The sequence below is a fragment of the Toxoplasma gondii genome, chromosome IX (assembly GCF_000006565.2).
Source record: "Toxoplasma gondii ME49 chromosome IX, whole genome shotgun sequence".
Classification (NCBI taxonomy): Eukaryota; Apicomplexa; class Conoidasida; order Eucoccidiorida; family Sarcocystidae; genus Toxoplasma; species Toxoplasma gondii.
In genome coordinates, this window is record NC_031477.1 from 202,327 (window position 1) to 221,618 (window position 19,292).

Consider the following 19,292-nt stretch of genomic DNA (forward strand, 5'->3'; position numbering starts at 1 on the left):
TGATGTTGAACCACATACCGTTCCAAGCTAAGTTCTTTCAGAAATGAACCTCAAATCTGACAAGCTTCAACGGTCAATCATAATTACAGGACGTCAAAATTCACAGCCACAAAACTGCCTTCATATTAACAAAAATGTTCGTCTCGTACAGACCAAGCATTCCCTGGTAACAATGTGATCCCGTACAGCATTTTTTATCAAACACGAAAGATGTGCAAGGATTTAATGCTTTCTTCAGCGAAACAAACACATGCCGGTGAGGAATTTTCGTGCGAAGCCACCGGAATCCGCACTGGGACCCTTCCCAGTTCTTTGAATGGGGTCGCTCGTGCGTGAGCTCCTCAGTGAAGTCCGACGAGAGAGAATGACTCCCGGCATTAGCCAATTTTCCTGGCCAGACATTAGTACGATGAAGAAAATCTGGATCGGCAAGTGCTTATTTCTACGGGAGCAGCTGGCGTCCAGCCTTTACGGTGGGGCTTTGGGAAGTGCTATCACACGTACTTATCTTCAGTGATGCATGGCGATTTTGGTAAGTGAATCCGATGGATTAGCTTGCTATAGACACAAGTAAGTACTTAACTGTGTGCAGAGAACTTTTTGAGTGGGGTTTTATTGCTACTGGCGAAACCGAGTGTTTCGTGCACTACGCAACCCCGCGTTCGGCTTCAGGCATAGCTCGTTGCTGGTCACACCAAGACTACGTTGCCTAATGCTTGGCAATGACGCCGCCGCAAATTTTTAAAAATAACAGCGCATAATCCACGATGCATACCGTGAGACAAAATGGTTGCCCTCTGAATTGTTATAATCTATACTGAAAGGCACTGTTGGCGCCGGATTCAGACAATGCATGGGGGTAGACGTCAGGCTGAGGACCGCGGGCGCGAACGGCCATGCGCGTAAAAGTGCAGGATGCAAAGATGGCAGGTCTTCCATTTGTTTTTTCGTATCTTCGGTTCAAAGTGAACTTTCTGTTTACCTCGGACGTTTCAAAGATGGCAGAGACGTTAGCAAGCGAAGCCCACGTCGCCGAATGGGCTGACCGGCTCATTAAACAACACAAAGTTGTTGTCTTTTCCAAAAGGTATGCACTGTTGTCAAAAATCCTGGAGAAATTTGCGGCAGCAATGACCCAGATCTTTTTGTATGCCTCAGTGACACATGATATTTTCGTAGAGAAATCCGTCGTTTGCTCGTGCACACTTCTCCCGAATTTCCCCTGTGCCATGAGAAGACATATATTGATCCCGTATCTCGAATGAGCTTTTCCAATTCCTTCCCCCGGTCCATCGTGCAGAGGTTCATCTCTTGCGTGTAAGCAGCTTGCTAGTTTTGTCTTTTATTGGTTTTAGAGGTTCGAGGGACACTACTGCGGCTCCTTCCCCCATTTGTCGCAGCAATGAATTATGTGTCTCCTGCAACTGCAGCAACTGCCCGTATTGCCGAAAAGCAATCGAGGCGTTTCAGTCTGTCAAAGCGAAAGACATGGTGAGTAGATACGAGCGCATAACCTGCAGTTCTGCGTAAGCCGATGAGTGGAGAGACGAAATGCATAAGAACTCTTAATGCCGGTCTGTCCTCGGTCTGTTGAACATCGGGTGCTGCTCTGTCCTCAACTTGCGTGAGTCACATGCATTCAACAGGGCTCAGGTCTGGTGGTGTGGTTGTCAATATGGAGCAGCGTCACTCTGTAGCGATGCTTTTCATACACACCACTAGGCAAAATATAGCACGAAAACGCATGTGTGCGGCATTCCAAATTTTTGGTGTATTATAGTCATGTTTGATGCGCTGACCGAGAGGCGACGTGTTCATATTTGCAGTTTGCCCACGACAGGGTCAAGATTATCTTGGAACCATCATTTTTAGTCTTCCAGCTCAACTACGTCAGGTATTCAAGATTCTGTTGTTGAGGTCTGGCAACGGGTTTGTTCTCTCAGCATGTCGAGGAAATCGAGGGTAGCCCTTACATGGACGCCATCCAAGATTATATGAAGCAGCAGACGGGGGCCCGCTCCGTCCCTCGTGTTTTCATCGGCGGTCAGTTTCTGGGAGGCGCAGAGGACACGGTAAGCTTGTGCGGCAGTAGATAGAGCGGATTATTGGGGTGCATGCACGTAGAACCTCGAATTGGCAGTTTTCAGGTCGTTTTTTAGTGAATTGGCTCCGAAGCGCAGCAAGCGAATGTTGGGATGCATAGCAGCCGTTCTTAAATCGCACTAGCAGCAAGGGAGCACCCGTTTCCGTGTGCAGAAGTACGGAAGACTGGAGAACGCCGGTTACGGCATGGCGTCCACAAATGGGACTGTGGCGCAAGTACCGTTACGACCCTTTTCCCTTGATCACCAACATTCCACAAACCCCCATCTGGTGGTGGATTATGGATGCCTGATTATGTGTCTCAGATACGTGCCAAAGCTGATGGCACCCTCGTCGAAAAGCTTCGAGCGGCCGGGGCTCTGTAGTCATCTTTTGGTGACAGAATGTACAGCTCGCTTTTGTAAGACAACTTGGAATGCAGAGTGTCGCTGCAATCCTCGAGGCTGTCAATTTTCAGGGGTGTGCGTGTTTCTCATGCACTGCCATTACGTCGTGTGCTATTTCTGAACCGACTGGAAGCTTGATCCCGTGACCAGAAATGGTACAGGATGTTTATGTTAATGCTTTTTGATGCGTGGCAGTTTGGGTGACCTTCGTATGTGGACTTCGAAGATGGTGACTGTAACTTCTATCGCCGTGCGTGGATTTGTCAATTGTCCCAGAGGGGGCTCCGATGACACGGAATTCAGAAATGACCAACTGCCAGAGAAGGATTTAGTATGACGAACACATACTTTGTTCACTCCTCCCAAGGAGTTCTCTCCAGTTCCAGTTTTTGAGATAAGCACTCTGGCATGAAGCGCATCCGTACGATTTCGAGCGTTGTATGGCTGGAATACATCTGTCTGAAAGGTTCATGGGCTCTGTTTTTTGAGCGGCGAACATTCTCATGGACGGATTCATTTGTAAAGCATCGTTTGCTTGTTGACTTCTTATCTTTCATTCCCGAAAATGAGGGTACAAGGATAAGGATTTACTCCGGACGGAGACTGCCGGCAGCCCACGTGTTTGTCAGTAGAGTGGAGGACAATCACTAAATTTGCGTATCATTCGAATAGGTGAGTTTGCCGGAGATGTCTGCAGTTGGATCAAAAAATTCTGGACAGGCTCTCAGTTTTCCTTTGGAAGCTGCCGTCTTTTGCGTGCAAGATATAGCAGGAGGCGAACGGAGCGTAAGAGCTTCCGGACAGAAACAAATACGGGCGAGCACCTCTCGCTGCATATGCCGACTGCATTGCTGTTTGAGGCAAATGCCATTTTCTTTTCTTCAAATATCGAAGGCATCTCAGGATATCTTGACTGATAGTCTCTGCCGAGAAGGTGGATAGTTGAAAACATGCTCAGTCATCGTAGCGTCTGCCATTTTTCTGGTCTACCGCCGTGCAGCGCTGCTCGCCCAAAGTGGAACCCGTGCCCACGGAATTTATTGTAGCTGTCAGTCTGTTCCATAGGGGACGACAGCTACCGCGTTTCAGAACACAAGGCACACGACGCTGGGCTATTTTTGCGGATAGTGTCGCCCAAATTCGACACAGGTCGACATGGCGGTCACGTTCCGTTTGTTAGTAGTAGTACCATCAAAGCGGGGAACACACTGTTTATTCGAGGCTGAGGTGAGCATACCGTGAGAGTGGCAACGATGTAGTTTCTCACAGAGCCTTCATTCATTACATTCACCGAATTTACCCGACCCACATAACGTGATGGTCACCTTTTGCAAACACCGTGGACCTCGGATACGCCGGAAGTCGAGGGTTTCTAGTTGTGTCTGCCGACTGTACAGATAACGTTATTTTTTAGCATGTGGATGCTAAGTAATGGTTTACCGTCTCTTAGTATCGATACAAAACTCTTCAACCTACCTGCTTGCATAATTCAGAGAGATCGCAGCGGCATACCCCATAACGACAATCTAAACATGGATATGATACCTGCTCAGGGGAGAGACTCCTGGTGGGTCTGCTGTAGCAAGCAGAGAATGCATCCTTGAGTACATCTTCTAATCTGGTAATGATTGATTGGAAGGGGCAATTTCTGTGCTGTAGGATAGGCCTGAACAAAATCTTCCTGTTACTTCGCGAGTGCCTATTGAATATAGTGAAGGATAATGGCTTGACCGAGTGCTAACCAGGGGCGATGAGTAGAAACTGATGGCAGCTCTTCGTATGACTGAGTAGCCGATAGGTGGGAGTACAGACTTCGCTGCCTTCGTGCCGCTGCTTTTTCTCTCCTAGGCGACAGGACGCAGTCCCACACAGAGACGGCGTTGCAGGTGCTTTACTTTTTGTTGATCAGCAGATCATACTATACACTCTTTTGCAGTTCTCATAGCAAACCTAAAGATCCAGTTAGCGTGCCTTTGTGGTAATCAAACAGGATGAGGCATGAGGATTTCTAGAGCAACTGGGCCTAACCAGCCACATCACACCGCCCTGCTTGTTTGCTTAGTAGCTCAACTGCATATTCATTCTCATGGGAGAAGGGAAATGGGGATTTCTTAGTGTTTTCATCGACGGTGAGAGAGTTTTATGCTGGGACCAATTGGTCAACAAGAAAGCCTTCACACAACCCAGGCAAGAAGTCAGAATCCGGAACCCTCAGACAGCAATAAACACCCATACGTGAAACGCGGGACAGGTGCTCCAATGGGCCCTCCGACTCGTGCGCGTATTCAACATCTTGCAGGATGGCGTTCCGCTGCAGAACATTATCATGCTACAGAAAACACTATCTCACCGAGTCTCTGGATGAGTCACACCACTTGCATATGTAGTGCTACAGGAAAAAAGTGCACAGGATGCATCCGTCGGCTTAGCTCAAGTACTGACCGACAACAGCGGTCACACCCAGATCCAATGAGCGCCTCATGCTCTACGCTGATACATTCCAACGGTCGCTCTCTGGTGGACGAAGCGGTGAGGCTTTTCGATGACCAAAATGGACACCCGCAATGCAGGAAAGGACAAGAGGGACGAGGGACACCTGCCAACGTCTTGCCTGTACGTTGAAGTTTCTGAGCGCGCTTCCATTATTACGGCGTCACCAAGTCCGTCACAAGGGTCCCAGCGAAGTTCTATATCGACCCGTTCACGGACCAGGGCCTAAACGTGGTCAGCAACGTGCCAGCACGCACCCTCGTGGACACTGGGAAGCCCGATGGCGCATCTCACATTTTTGTCAACGATCGACAGGGAGAAGTCTTCTTCCATCAATCTGGACGTCTTCGTAATCCAATAAAAACAAACGAATATGGGAGACCTACCACCTCATCCCTACCCTAAAAAGGGTCAGAGGACTGAGACTCGCGGACAGACAATCTACGTAAGCTGCATGCCCCTGAGACCTTATCGGATCTTCTTTAGCATCCTTTGTTTCCTCTGTCACTTTGGAGGATTGTCCGTACATGCCATCCCTTGCTTGCACCATTCGCCACTAATCTCCCTCGCCATTCCAATTTCGGAAGTGTCAGCCGACCGTTCTGTTTCTTGAGCGGCTCTTTCACTGCTGCATTTCTCCAGCTTCTCGCCTTTCCACCCCTCGCAACACCTGTCGCGCTGGTGTAGCAGTGAGCAAGACACAACAACACCACTCTCACGTCGAAAGTGTTTCTACCCAAGTGACACGGGGGAGTTGCCACCTATAGATCAGGCCCACCAGGGTAGCACTTGCAGACAAGTCATCGCCTCTTTGCAACCAGACACGGCCGTACCGATGGCTCCGGTCGCTTTGTGGCTGCCAGTTTTCCTCAAGTGACAGGAGAAATATCTGCTGCACAATCTAAGCGTTGTTTGCATCCTCCCTCTTCTCCACCTGCGCCTTCTTCTTCAATTTCTTCGGATTTACCGAAACGGCCAACAACGCCTTCAGACTTTCATCCTCAACTGTGTGAATGCTGTCCAACTCCTTCTCGTACAGCAAGGGGAGACCGGTGACCTGCATGGAAAGAATTCGACGTGCCATCAGAAAACAAAAAAACGATCCACGTTTTGTCGGCGGCGACGGCTGCACGCTTTTCGACCTTTCCGACCAGATACCGGCTTCTTCACATCACAACACGGCGACACGATTGGCACACCTAAAGCGTGTTATCACGATGCATATGCGGATTACGTACAAATATGTAATGCTTCTGCACTAGACTTGTGACAGACAAGGCATAACCACACACTTTACTTCAACGTTTCTCCGAGCTCTTCCTCCCGGAACTGAACAGGGTTGAACCCCGCTGAGAATAATATGAGAAACGAACAAAGGCTGACTAGGTGTATACAAATCGTACGCTTCAAGGACTGAGATTGTCTGCACACAGAAGAACTAGCTCACCTTCTTTGTGCCCGTGGGGAGGAGGAGGAGAGTGAATTTGAACTGGGCTACGTATTCGCCAGGTTTCTCTGTGAAGAACAACCAAGAAACATTCGCGTCGCGGAAAAACAGTGCACTAAACTAAGCGAAACATGGTTGCAGGGTGTCGTCCACCGAAGGCTTTCTTTGCATTGAAGCAAAAAGGCTTTTCGGGTTTGTGAGGAGCAGCTGCCGTGAAAGCACTGTGCAGTGGAAGCAACACATTTCCACTGACCAACCATTTCACGTCCTCTGGCACAAGCATAAAAGGTTCACGGGCAACAAAAGAAGCAGCTTTCCCTCCGAGCCCTCCATAAGGCAGGAAAGAAAAGTTCTGCACACCTGTCATGACAGGGTACGGGTGCAGGAGCTCATGCCGCATCGCTTCGGCGACGCCAACCTTGCATGCTCTGTCATCCGAGAATCCGCGGAGAGAAAACGGCAGGGTCGGGTACTCTGAACAACACAAACATAAATTTACGGTCAAGACAGTCGTCAGCGAATTTAGGAGGCGGTCATCTCCTTTTATGAACAGTCCTGCGCCCTCAACGAGAGCGACTTCACTCGACATCACACTGATGCGTCTTCCTACAAGAGATGGTAACACGACATCTTTCGCCTAACCGCTCTGCCGTTCTCTCAAACGACATCACAACCCGCACCCCAAAAAGACACCTGCTCGCGACCTTCTACTTCTTCCAGTACTTTCTCGGCTTTCCTCCTGGCCTTCCGTATTTTTTTCATCTCCCCATGTTCTGTCTTCTGTTTTCTCGCCATCTTTCGGGCACTTCACATACTACCCACGACAGGACAGAAAGCCGCCTCTCGGGAAAGAAGGCATAATCTTCGCGACCTACTGTTTTGCACTTCACTCATGAAATGCCGGCCAAGTTGAGACTTGAGGATGTATGTGCGATCTACAGCCCTCTTGTAAACTGTCGGTTTGACTGCCGCGTCTTTGGCCTTGCCTTCGCCTGCAGACAGAAAGCAGAATATCCCGGCAACTTCAGCGCGTTACCACCTTGTTACACAACTTTAGGTACACTGATACATCGAAAAGGGCTTCCTATTCACAAGTATTTTGATGCGTGACTTACCGCTAGAGATGACGATATCGACGCCATACACTTCATTTGGCTCGAACTCAAACTCTTCCGGCTGAACAAGCGCCACACCAGATGCGACAGAAAACAAATGAAATAAATGCAACGGTGGCTTTGCGCCACGGATGTGTCGAACAGCTGTTACCACGAAACAAACCTGCTGCAAGTAAAGCATCGTCACGCGAATATACTGCTGGGTGCGAGCGCCACATTGTTTTCACAACCACGCAGAGTACCATCGGTCGTCAGAAGTTCACCGACTGCATTGTTTGAACCCATGTCTCCGATTGGATGGCTTCAAGGGACTGCGCGTCTTGCCAAATGATATACCAAATGTCATTGACAACTTTGTGCTACCGACCGCACATTTTCTAGCTACGACCTTGAAATCTTTCCTCGGAGAGGGGTACACATGCACCAGAAAATCTACGACGTGCTGTCTTCAGCTTCTGTCTCACCTCGTCTTCGCCTGGACCGGGCGTCGCGTCAGCAAAGCATTTGCTGCCCTCGATGACATATCGCTTGAGCTGGTGAGATAGTACACCCTGTGGCAAAACGCACACCGGAAAAAACAGAGATGAGATACAAACAATTACCACCTGTGTCGGCACTCCTGTCGCATGCGCAGACACATATCCATTGACATACACGTGTACCGCCCACATAGCACAATGGGGCAGCTACATTGCTCCCGCTTAAACGCTTGCAAGGCTTTTGCCTCCCGATTCACCTGCAGACAAGTTGGATTCATTGTTAAAAAGAGAACGCTGAGGACGATGGGGACACTGACCCTGTTACAGTATGCTCCTTGTTCTCACCTGGAGGGGCGTGCAGCCGTACTGCTTCGCCGCGAGTTCGATGGTCTTTGTGAGATCTGTGCTTTTGTGGCCAGCCTTTACCAGCCGCATGCACGCCTCGGCGGCTGTCCAACACGCCTTGATAACATCCGCTTTTCTGCCAGTGATGCGTCCTTGTTCCTGTGCACCAGAAGTACCTCCAAAGATTCCAGGCAAGGATGCATCGCAAACGACGGTGTACGCGACGACGGCAATGTAGCCGTCGATGTGGCAGCCCAAATCAACCTTCACAACGTCGCCCTCCGCCAAAACTCTGTCTGTTTCCGCGTTCTCCTCAACGGGAGAGAAGTGTCCACAAATCTCGTTGATGGAGATACACGTTGGAAAGGCAATGCCCTTCTCCATCTTCTTCCCGTTTTCTTTCTTGTTGTACACCTTGGAGCATGCCTCCACGATGTACGTGTCTCCAGTTTTGCACAACGCGTACACGTCCGCGCCTGGAACGCAGCCGCAGATCACCTGGAAGAAAGAAGAAACGAGTTCCACTACGAGGTGATGAGTCACTTCTGCATATGTCGCCACACTCCATTTACCACGATTCTCCACAGTTTCCCATGAGATCTCTGGAAAAAAGCTTGGTAGTGCAGGCGTAAGTACATAGTACGCCGCCATGAATCATGGGAGCAAACGTCTTTCCTGCAACAATTACGTCCGTTGCATTCACCTTCTTTCAAGGCATTATTATCGCCCTCTATAAATTTTTTTCCACTTGAAAATGTGCCAGTCCCGACCCAGGACCCTCCACCGAATGCCTGCATCCACGTCTTGCGCAACATTTCGCATTATCGACTCGATTTTGGCGTCCTGGTTTGCTTCTCAAGAACTGTAGACAAAGAGTGCAAATGAAGATCCAATTTCCTTCCATCGCTGTTAAGAAAATCGCGAACGAATCGTTAACTGAGAAAACCGCCTACCTTCTTAAGCGCGCCATTGACGATATCTGCTGCAGTACGGTACTTGGTCACGACGTCAGGATTGCTCAGATCCTGGACGACTTCTGTCTCAACTTCTGAACCAGTTGCGTCTGCCATGGTTGCTATATCCGACAAAATTGGAAAAGAATGGGAGTTCTGCAGACTGTATTTGCCGAGACTGTCGACGGCCGATGCCCGAGTTGGTTGTCGACTGAATTTCCTGTGTAAAGGAGAGCAGGAGAACTCTGAAGGTATGAACAATCGGCAGAAAAAACACGGGACATGCAGCAGAAAATGGAACTAAAGGAGGGTAACGAGCAGGCGGTGTGAGCACGTACACACACACGAGCGATGGAAAAAACAGAGGATTCGTCCGAAAACTGAGCCTGGCAGAATATACCAGGGCACTCGAAATCCCTAAAAATAAAACTCCCTGAAACAACGACAAACGTCAGAACTCCTCCTATACTTATTTTCAACAATTTACTCGGTGTGACAAGTCGAATGGTTTCGGTTTGTCATTTTCACGTCTCCCCCACAAGAAACTGGAACGCAAGACGGACAGGGAAGCGATTGTCTGGAAGAGAACTGGGAAACGCCTGCAAGGACACGATGTTCACGGGACTACGCGCTGACAAGATGACTCTTTTAGGGAGAAAAACAGCCGTTTGAAGCCTTTTTCTTTGTGAGTGCAGTTAACGACGCCTACTTTTCGTCCGGGATACACTAGGGAGGGGACCATGAATGGCGCAACTTCGGCTGGCGCCTTCTCTTTCTTAAACTGCCACAGAAAAGAGAGATAACGGAGAGAAGTAACGTTTAAAGGACGAGAGAGGCATTCAGCCGGTCGCGATGTAGCGCGGCGAGGACTGAACAAGAGGAGGGGAAATGCGCAGGGGGTCTACTTGAGGGCCCGAAGTTCGCGGTGACGAAAGGGAGAGCACATCGGATCCCTCGAATTACAGGAAAGTGTGTAGGCGTGACTGAGAAGAATATGTTTGAATTTACTCACGGTGACAGAGAGAGGACGACGGAATACATGTTTGGACGGACGTTTGGCATGGAAAAATGTGGCTGTCACTTGTCTGAATCTTGAAACGGGGGAATTCCTTTGGGGGGGGACAGAGCCAACTCACCTTTTTCCGATATACACAACTGCGCATCCACCGGTTTCAGCATGTCCCGTTAAGAGAGCGCAGGTTCAAAAATGGACTGAAGATGGCGGCGAAGCCCAAAAAAACCAGAGAAAATGGTAAACAAAGGGTGTGGCCTTACCCGCACAGGCCCACACGTAACGCCAGGACGAAGCAGAGTCGCATGTCCTCTGTACGCGTTTAATGTCAGATTATTCAGCTCGGGTTAAGCCGACCCCCCTTCCCCCCCCACCCTTACCCAAAGCACCGCGATCGCATCCTAGATGCGTGGAGTCTCTGCAATCTTGCATCTGACTCTTCCCGTTTCCGGTTTAGCCCTCTGCATGTGCATGTATGTACTCTGACCTCTTGACTACCATCATTTCAACATTTACGGCACACAAGGAATTTTCCACCTTCTCACCAGGCGGATAACGCTTTCACGTCCCAGCAATTTGGGGCGCATGTAACCCGATGCCGTCTCAGCTGCTCCCGTCCCGAGAGTAACAGCTTTCTAGACGGCAAACTGATACAAGCGTGTTGCCCGGAAACATCGTTGCAGCAATAGTTACATGGAGGCCTCTTCGCACTTTTCTAGATGGGGAAAGCAAATAGATAAACATCCATACTTCTACTGCGAAGAACAGGAGTGTTCTCACAAACAAGAGCTTATCTGACGTTTCCAAGAATAACTGCATACGGAGGGTTCTTGTGGGGTCAGTGTCGCCCGCGACGAAACGGATTCCGTGCGCGGGTGTGCGATCACATTGAAAGCTTTTTTGTCTCAGAACGCACTTCTACCCCGTTCCATTGAAACAGTGTGCTGCTTTATGTTTTGATGCGTTCCTCTGAGACGGCAGCTCTTCTGTTAGCTTGCCCACCCATTACGCTGCACACCCAGAGTTCGGGTCCAGCTCGCGGCGCCCCAGCCTCTCTCTGCGGGCAGGAGCTCTTAGCTGGCGTACAACGACAGGATGAAGCCCCGGATCCCAAAGGAAAGGCCACTGAATGGCAATTATTTTATTGTGAACTGCAAAACTGAGGGCCTTTTGTGCATGCCAGAGAGCACGCGAGAAGGGAGCTCTTTTCTAGAGTCTCTGTTCACTCTAAAGGCCGCTGTCCGAAACGGGGGCGGAAGTACGGTCCGACACAGCGCTTCATTGCAGTACGTAGCACCAGCGATCAGCATTCCACACGCCAAAACCGCGATTTCCGTAACTAGGAGGAAGAGAATAAAGTTTTAGTGCAGACGAAAAAGACACCGATTTGAGGAAGCCGTTTGTCTCTTGCTAGACACGTTCGAATCTATCCGGAGCTGACGAACTCGCTGAGGAACACGTAGGGTCCAGTGCTGCTCTTTTCGCCTTAAACACCGAGTACGCGGAGGCGGCTGCAACGCCGTCTTGACCCTGGGCTGGTTCCGTATTTCGTCCCTTTTTTCGGTTACGAAACCAACGTATCCGCGTTACCCATTTCCTCTCCACAGAAGAAAGACTAAATCCACTTCGGTTCCCGTATCGGGCGTCATTTTCACCTGCTTCACTGTTGGCGGCGTACGGTTTTTTTCCTTCCCATCAGACTGGGTTTGGGATTCCGTAGAACTCGTTGAAAGTTCACAAGCATTCCCTGGAGCCAGACCAGAGAAGATTCGGTGATTCTATTTTTGGTTTGCCCACCGAGAAACGCGTCGTGCTCGTCCCAGTGTTGAGGAAAGAAGGCGTGCTTCGCACCCGGCAGAGTCTCGAAGCAGCACCGGAAACCGTGTTGCGGACGTTCTGCTGCTGAGTAAAGGGGCCCGCTCCCTAGTCCACAACCGAATAGATAACAGTACACGTCCTCGAGATAAGGTACTTTGATGAAAGTGGCCTGGCCCACTGGTGGCATGTTCTGCGCCAGGAGGCTCTTTGTGCCGAGGATCTGCGCGTGCGTCTGAGGTGCTCCAGTTTAGGTCATTCGCCGTCGCGCTTTAGACCTAGCGTCGCTTTTTCGAACTCGAGGATTTCCCTTGAATGGAGATAATCGTCCCGGAAGTGTGACGGCTGTGTAGGTCTCCAGTTATTAAGGACATTTTCGCCCACCTTGGCAACGCGAATCTGTGACACCTCTAGAAACCCCCCCACGCTCTTTTACCAATCGACTAGCTCTTAGCAGGTTCGAGTTGTTTGGAGGACATCAACCACACAAAACCACCTTTCAACGATGGCTTCTTCAGGGTTCTCTTCCTCGCTGACTAAGTCAATGTCCTGCGTCGACACTTCTAACGAAAAGGTCAACGGCGAAGCCTCTGGACGAGGTCCGTGCATGCGAGGTGTGCTGGCACAGCCTTGCCGCGGACACCCGAATGTCCTCCTCTTTGCTTCTTATGCTGATGGGAACGAGTGCGCGTTGGTCTTCATTGCTGGGCTCACCGACGGTACGTACACCACGGAGGTCGACGCTGGCTGAACGCAAATGCATGGGCCGCTCGAAACTTTTGAACCCACCTTCAGCACATCTCTCGTGGAAGCCCAATGCGAAGAATTGCAGAATGTGTCTCACAAAAAGTGGCATAAGCAAGTTTGCTAAACCACCGTGTGTTTTCGTGTCCCTGACCTCTCGAGGCACTGGTCATCATATGTGAGTTGGATTTTGCTTCATGCGCACCGTGTAGCGATTGCTGCCTCATGAAATATTTATGTCTAAGGATACCACATCTGATCTGGGAGTTCCTCGAGGCAAGACAGGCTACTAGTCTGAGATGCCTTCATAAGCAGTCGGGAACATACAAATTGATGTGCCCCAGAGGTGCCGTGACGTCCGTCGCAACCTCAACTTATTTCGTGATACGCTAAGTTGTTATTTGCCCAGATGCATTCTTGTGGACCTGACACCACTTTTGCGGAATCTGACAGTGGCCAAGCAGGGTCATTTCCATGCGAGAGAACGACTTCGCATTTCCTTGTCGTGTGTACCTTTCTTGTGTATTGCCACACTGCGTGGACTGGGTCAGAATTCTGTGCTCATTTATACAAATCGAATGAATCAACAGAAATCCGTCCCCTCTCAAGAACTGTCGAAAGAACGGTGCAGCCTCGACGTCGATTTCAGAGATTCCTTGAGCTCTTTGGGGTGTACCGCAGGAATGATGTCATGCGCATGGATGCCTCATCTGGCCCAAGCCATCGACCGCGTTGGATTTGCCACCATCCAGGTAGGTTTCATGGCAACCGGATCTGGGCAGAAGCAACAGTCCTGCACGGTAACTTGAGCTAGACTTCCTGTTGCGTATTATAACATATTCCTATGTTTCTATAATCAGCGAAATGGTCGCGCACGGATCCCTACATGCATGTATATGCATGTTTAGACGAAAGTACGTCGATATCGATGGATGCATATGCGTATGTACATTTCTGTATAATCATGTTTCCAGCAAGTCGTTCCAGTGAGAAATGGTGTACCCCGAATATGGCATATAAATTGCAACTCGTTTTTCAGAAAGGTGTTTCATGGAACTGACGCCATTCGTGCACAAAGAGAATGCATGACACTATTGATGTTTAGTCAAGTCTTACCCCATAAATGGTCTTCAGTGATCGAATGGAGCGGCAAAAACGCCAAAAGTCATTTTCGCTTTTCGGAACAAATATGCTGAAGTTGCAGTCGATGCCTGTTTCTGTGTGTTTTCAGGTCAACTTGTCGTCGTCCTTCGGATCTTGTGGCATGTCCTCCCTTCAGCAGGACGCCCGCGAACTAGAAGTCGTTGTAAGCCTTGGAGGCAAGGGACACTTTGGGGACACCTAAGCCAAGTGCATTTGAGACAGTACTCCTGGACATTCCGTTCCTGAATAGATACGCTGTGGTCGTATTGGTGTCTATGCGCGGCGTCGGTTTGTGGCATTCGTTGCAACCGATTTTTCTATTGATCGTCATCGGTCGAATGAGGATCGCTGAGTCGTGGATATGGTTAAAGAGTCCGAACAGTGCCCAAAAGGATAGAAAACTACATATCGAGGTGGCTGTCAAAACGCCAGCATTTTCCCGCAGATGTTAATTGTTTTCTTACATTGAGAAGTGTAGTCCCGAACACCAAGGGTCTCCGTTTGCATCCGGTTTGAACAAGGACATGTGGAAGGGGACCTCATGAATGTGTGACGTTCTTACCATGTGCCAGGGAACAGACGTCCGTAACACGTGTTCTGGTGTGAAGTTAGCGGACCATACGCAATGTGCGAGCGCAAATTCGTGGTCGCATGAAGTTGATAGACAAGTTGATTTAGTCGTGTAGTGAGGGAGATATAAGAGACAGTGGCCTTGGACGTTTGAGAACACCCACTTCTTGCAGACAGCGAAACCGGATGGCTTATAGGCGATTGCTGGGGTGCCACAGCACTCAGGCGCCCACGGGTAAAAGCAAACGTATATGTGTTTGGATTGATTTCCCAGTATATATAGAGGTGTATATCTGATCGATGTCCAAACCAGCCTTTACGACTACGTCTTTTGCTTATTTCTATTAGAGTGGAGGAATCCGTTTTTTGTCTTTTTATCGTTCCCGCCTCGGGGTGAAGAGGGCAGCTTGTGGTGCAGAAGAGTTCCAAGACGCAGGTGTGAGATGGACAGGCACATCGAACACGTTCAACGTAAAATAGAATACGCTTTACTGTGGTTAACAAGAGTGGAACCGCTTGTTTTGGTTCTCCTGTCGACGGCATTCAGGTCCGCTACTTGCGGAAAGAAATGCGAATGAAAAAAGTAGTGCTCGCCGGTCATTCCACAGGGGCACAGGACATCGTGAGTTACCTGCGCCACGTGAACGCCGCCCCCACTCCGGAGACGAAGATCGACGGTGCAATCCTTATTTCGGGCATCAGCGACAGAGAAGCATTTGTAAGGCAATTCGGTTTCTCTCTGCTGTGAAACAGAAAAATGGTGACATACGGGAACTGCAGCTACTTTTTTGCAAATGTCTCCCATAGGAGCATACTAAAACATACGTGAATATATATATATATATATATATATGTTGATGCGCAGATAGGTAAACGGAAATAGTTGTATATGTTTGTGCGAAGGAAAGCAAGCAGAAGTCCAGACTCGTGTCTTCCGTTGTACGGTTGCTGCTGTGCCTCAGTCGCTCGTGAACGGCGTCATGGGGAAGCACCTCGTGGAGGAGGCCCTGCGACTCGTGGAAAAGGGAGAGCCTGATGGCGTCTTGCCCGAACGCCTCATGGGATGCCACTTCACTGCCAAAAGGTGAGGCGGAGTCTCTTGAATCTCTCGAGTCACGGGATTCCCACGGAGATGCCGGAACCGATTAAGAGACAGGCAGCGGGATTGGTGCTCACTTCAGAGCAAGTCCGGTGCGCCTGGTATAGGAATGCTGTAGGCGATTGAGCAATTGCAGTCGCCTCTGGGGAATTCTGAGCAGGGCCGCATGAAATGGAGAAGGCCGCAAGCAAACGGAAGCACTGCTGTGGGGACTGGGGCGGAACGAATGGCGGCGTGAGGTGCAGTCAAGAAAGCGGGCCGCATGCGCAGCAGTTCTGTCCCAGACAAAACATGAGAGATTCTGTTTTGACATGCAAACAAAACGCGGGAGTGGGAAACCATTATGGAGAAACGGAATCTCTCAAGTGTTGCGCATGACTCGTGAGATTCTCTGCGCGGTCTACAGACTCCTGAGTTTGACACAACGTCTTGGCGACGACGACATGTTCTCCACGGACCTTACCGAAGAGGAGCTTTCGCGCATACTCGCGCCCCTGGACGTTCCGTGTCTCTTCATATACGGGTATCAAATGCGGCGGCGCCGAAGTGGTGTTGATTTTTCTTGCGGGTTTTAGAGACGAGCGGAAACACAAAGCGGCTCTCTCAAGCGTGTATCACTGTCACGCGCACCTCGCCTAGTTTGATTCGAGAGGGTCTTTGTTAGGAGTGGGGACACATTTTTGTCGGTCTCAGGAATACGCGTGGAACTTGCTTACTCAAAACAATGCAGGGCGAGCTTAAAAATGAACTCATCTGTAGTACAGGTCCTCAGGTCGACGCATATACAGAATGTGAAATATCAGTCACAAATTCTTTTCCAGAATGCCCGACCATAGAGAAGCACCTGAATCATCGAGTAGAGCCAAGAAGCAGCTGTCTAAACCTTGGACTCATGATGTGCAGTCATAAAGATTCATACCTAACCGACCCACGTACACTATAGTCTTGGACGCGAAGTGGACGCCGACCTACGGTAGAGGATGTGTGCGACATTGCGTTGAGATATAGGATGGGGACATAGCTGTGTGTGGCGAGTTTCTGTACAATTCATTTGGCTTTCTTCTTTCTCCTTGCTTGGGTGCTCAGTGAACATGATGAGTACGTTCCGGACATGCAGCGGCTTCGACAGTTCTCCGAGCTGTTGATCAAGGTCGTGCAGAAGTGAGTTCACAAACCGTTACTCGACTGCGTGTTCGTAAACATGATACAAAAACCACCACAAGCAGTCTATGTAGCTATGTGTATCTCTACTGCAGTGGATGGAGCAGAAAGAACTGCTTGCATTGCTGGCATTTGCTTCTGTTTGCGTAACGTGATCTTTGCTTGGTATGTATGTACTGCAGGCGAGCTCCCCAGGCAGACGTTGTTTTTCTACCAGGTGAGACCTACAGCGTGGCTTCGGAAACAATCTGTGCGCCGTACTCAGCCTCTTGACTAAGTAGAAATATGCAAGATCGTTTGTTTGTAAATGAACTTGTGTCAAAGTCTTCTTGTGTTCAAAACATAACAGATTGGTGTCTACATAGTTTATACCTGCATTACTCAGCTTATTAATGTTTGGTTTGATCGTTTAAATGAGATGTCCAGCTGTACCGCACCCTACTGTTGTATCACGTTAAAGAACGGTGGGACGAGAACGATAGTGTCGTATACGTGCATTTACGTCACACAAATCTTTTGTAGATACCGAAAATGCTTGATGCGCTGTGGAATTGGGCATTTTAGGAAACCATTCCTTTGCGGCAGATGGAGACTCAACTGCGATGATTTCCAGGGCTTGCAAGTTCCTCGAGGGCTTTGCGGCATAAGACTCCCGTCACTCTAACCAGTGCTTTCTTCAACATTAAAAGGCGTCTTTTTAGCTACGAATGCCCCGAGTTTCCTTGAGTTTGTGTAAAAGCAACTAATTTCGTGGTTTACTTGCGAACAATTGCTGCTTATGGCAGTGTGTGATTGGCACCCTGCATATAAATGTCGTCTCTCTCGGGGTGTTGAATTTGTCAGCTGGAGCGTCATAAGGTGCTGTCTTCTAAACGGACTGATTGTGAACGCAAGCGAACAGAGCGACAAACTGTAGTATTGCACTCGTGTGAAAAACACACACGGACAGTCGAATGACGGATAGTCGCTGTATGTCGCGATTGGACTGCAACAGCGAATGTTCAACCGAAAGACACGAACAAGCGAATTATGTAGTGGATGAAGGGTTGTTGAATCAACATCTCATTAGGTGCTTAGTGGCCAGTGAAACGCATTGCAAGAGCCCGTCTTGCGTTACAGTGCCAGAGCCCCTCTTTTTTCCGGTCAAAACATGTTAGTCTGCCTCCAGTAGTGTCTTGCGGGTCCTTCTGGTTTTAAGGCTTGCAACAAGGCTGAAGCGAGCAGCTGCTAACAGTGATCCACGTCCATTTATTAGTCAATCAGGGTTGCTCCATGCTTTGCAACTAGATTGAAGAGTGTGGCGAGACCTCTTTGCTTTCGTTCGGTGATTGGGCATGGCACTAAGCTGGTGCAATGCGAGAAAGCAATGGCGTAGCCAACCCGCAAAGGAGAGATTGTGAAGCCGAATCAGCCGGCAGTCGCGCGGTTCCAAGTGACCTACTGCCAGCTACGTCATTTCTCTAAGCAAAAATCAGTAAACTTCAAAAAACGGTGCTTCCTTGCAGTTTGGACACGCCAGCCAATGCTTAAACTGTGCCACCTAGCCTTTGACATTTAGCGGGGCACTGCTGCGTGTGCACGTTGCAGCTTCATCCTCAGTGACCCCTTATGCCGGTTGCGTCACACTCGACCATGCTTCTTTTCACAGAATCATATTCCTTCAGGCAACGACCTGTACGTACTGATATCCTAGTCTGCAGACTCTCTGGCGAGAACTGCTTTCTATCTGTTGCTTCATTTGTTGTCTAAAACGTACTCACCAGACTAGGCATTAGAAGTGCTCCAGTACGCAGGGATGGGTCAGGCACACCCGTTCTTACAACATTTTGTGTTAAAATAAGTCCTGTTCTCGCTGCCGAAAAATCTTTTACTTCGAGAACTTACTTTTTTCGCTGCGTCTTACCCAGTGTACTCGAGTGACTGATCCACCCTGAACGGGTTAACACTACGGGTGCTGCCTTGTCGAGAGCGCTTGGAGTCAAACACGACGCAGGTTGAATGCGTTGGTTGCAAAATCATACACAAAACATGGCTTCACGGGTAGGGGAGTAGTAACCTTTCTAATCCCGTTGACTATTTGGTGACAACTGCATTGGTGGGCCTACTGTGGACTCTCGCCAGAACCATTCTATTTTCGATGGACCCACGTTCGTAGAAGCTTGTAGGGAAGCAGGAACGAGAAAAATCAAGGAACCCGGAGGGTTCCATTTCCAAGACTGGAATTGAGGGACTGTTTCACTGCATTTTCAGGAGTGACGAAGACAGTATATTCAGGATACGGATTCTTAAACGTATCCCGTGTACAGTTTAAAGGGAATGGAGCTTAAAAATGTCCCTTCTTTGTGTCCAGTTTCATAAGGAGGCAGGATTGCATTTCTGCTCTCGGTCGTACACAGCATCCTAGCTCAGCTTGTTTCTGTTGCACAAGTT

General features: G+C 49.3%; 3 protein-coding genes across 3 annotated transcripts; 2 read left to right on the top strand and 1 right to left on the bottom strand.

Moving 5' to 3' along the window:
* The first annotated feature begins 330 nt into the window (after positions 1 to 330).
* TGME49_279400 (glutaredoxin, putative) lies at positions 331 to 3,029 on the top strand. Its single transcript, XM_002371939.2, has 4 exons — positions 331 to 1,087; positions 1,431 to 1,491; positions 1,944 to 2,072; positions 2,409 to 3,029. The coding sequence occupies exons 1-4, from the start codon at positions 897 to 899 to the stop codon at positions 2,466 to 2,468; spliced, it is 441 nt and encodes a 146-aa protein (XP_002371980.2). The 5' UTR covers positions 331 to 896; the 3' UTR covers positions 2,469 to 3,029.
* Positions 3,030 to 4,578: 1,549 nt separating this feature from the next.
* On the bottom strand, positions 4,579 to 11,363 carry TGME49_279390 (proliferation-associated protein 2G4, putative). Its single transcript, XM_002371938.2, has 9 exons — positions 10,455 to 11,363; positions 9,319 to 9,563; positions 8,366 to 8,863; positions 8,006 to 8,092; positions 7,542 to 7,602; positions 7,302 to 7,418; positions 6,787 to 6,900; positions 6,427 to 6,494; positions 4,579 to 6,036 (listed from the first exon to the last, which is right to left on the bottom strand). The coding sequence occupies exons 1-9, from the start codon at positions 10,495 to 10,497 to the stop codon at positions 5,881 to 5,883; spliced, it is 1,389 nt and encodes a 462-aa protein (XP_002371979.1). The 5' UTR covers positions 10,498 to 11,363; the 3' UTR covers positions 4,579 to 5,880.
* Positions 11,364 to 11,812: 449 nt separating this feature from the next.
* Positions 11,813 to 17,986, top strand: TGME49_279380 (hypothetical protein). The gene is made up of 9 exons (XM_002371937.2): positions 11,813 to 12,864; positions 13,571 to 13,641; positions 14,121 to 14,195; positions 15,150 to 15,320; positions 15,565 to 15,686; positions 16,108 to 16,224; positions 16,788 to 16,862; positions 17,045 to 17,079; positions 17,427 to 17,986. The coding sequence occupies exons 1-9, from the start codon at positions 12,651 to 12,653 to the stop codon at positions 17,507 to 17,509; spliced, it is 963 nt and encodes a 320-aa protein (XP_002371978.1). The 5' UTR covers positions 11,813 to 12,650; the 3' UTR covers positions 17,510 to 17,986.
* Positions 17,987 to 19,292: the final 1,306 nt, after the last annotated feature.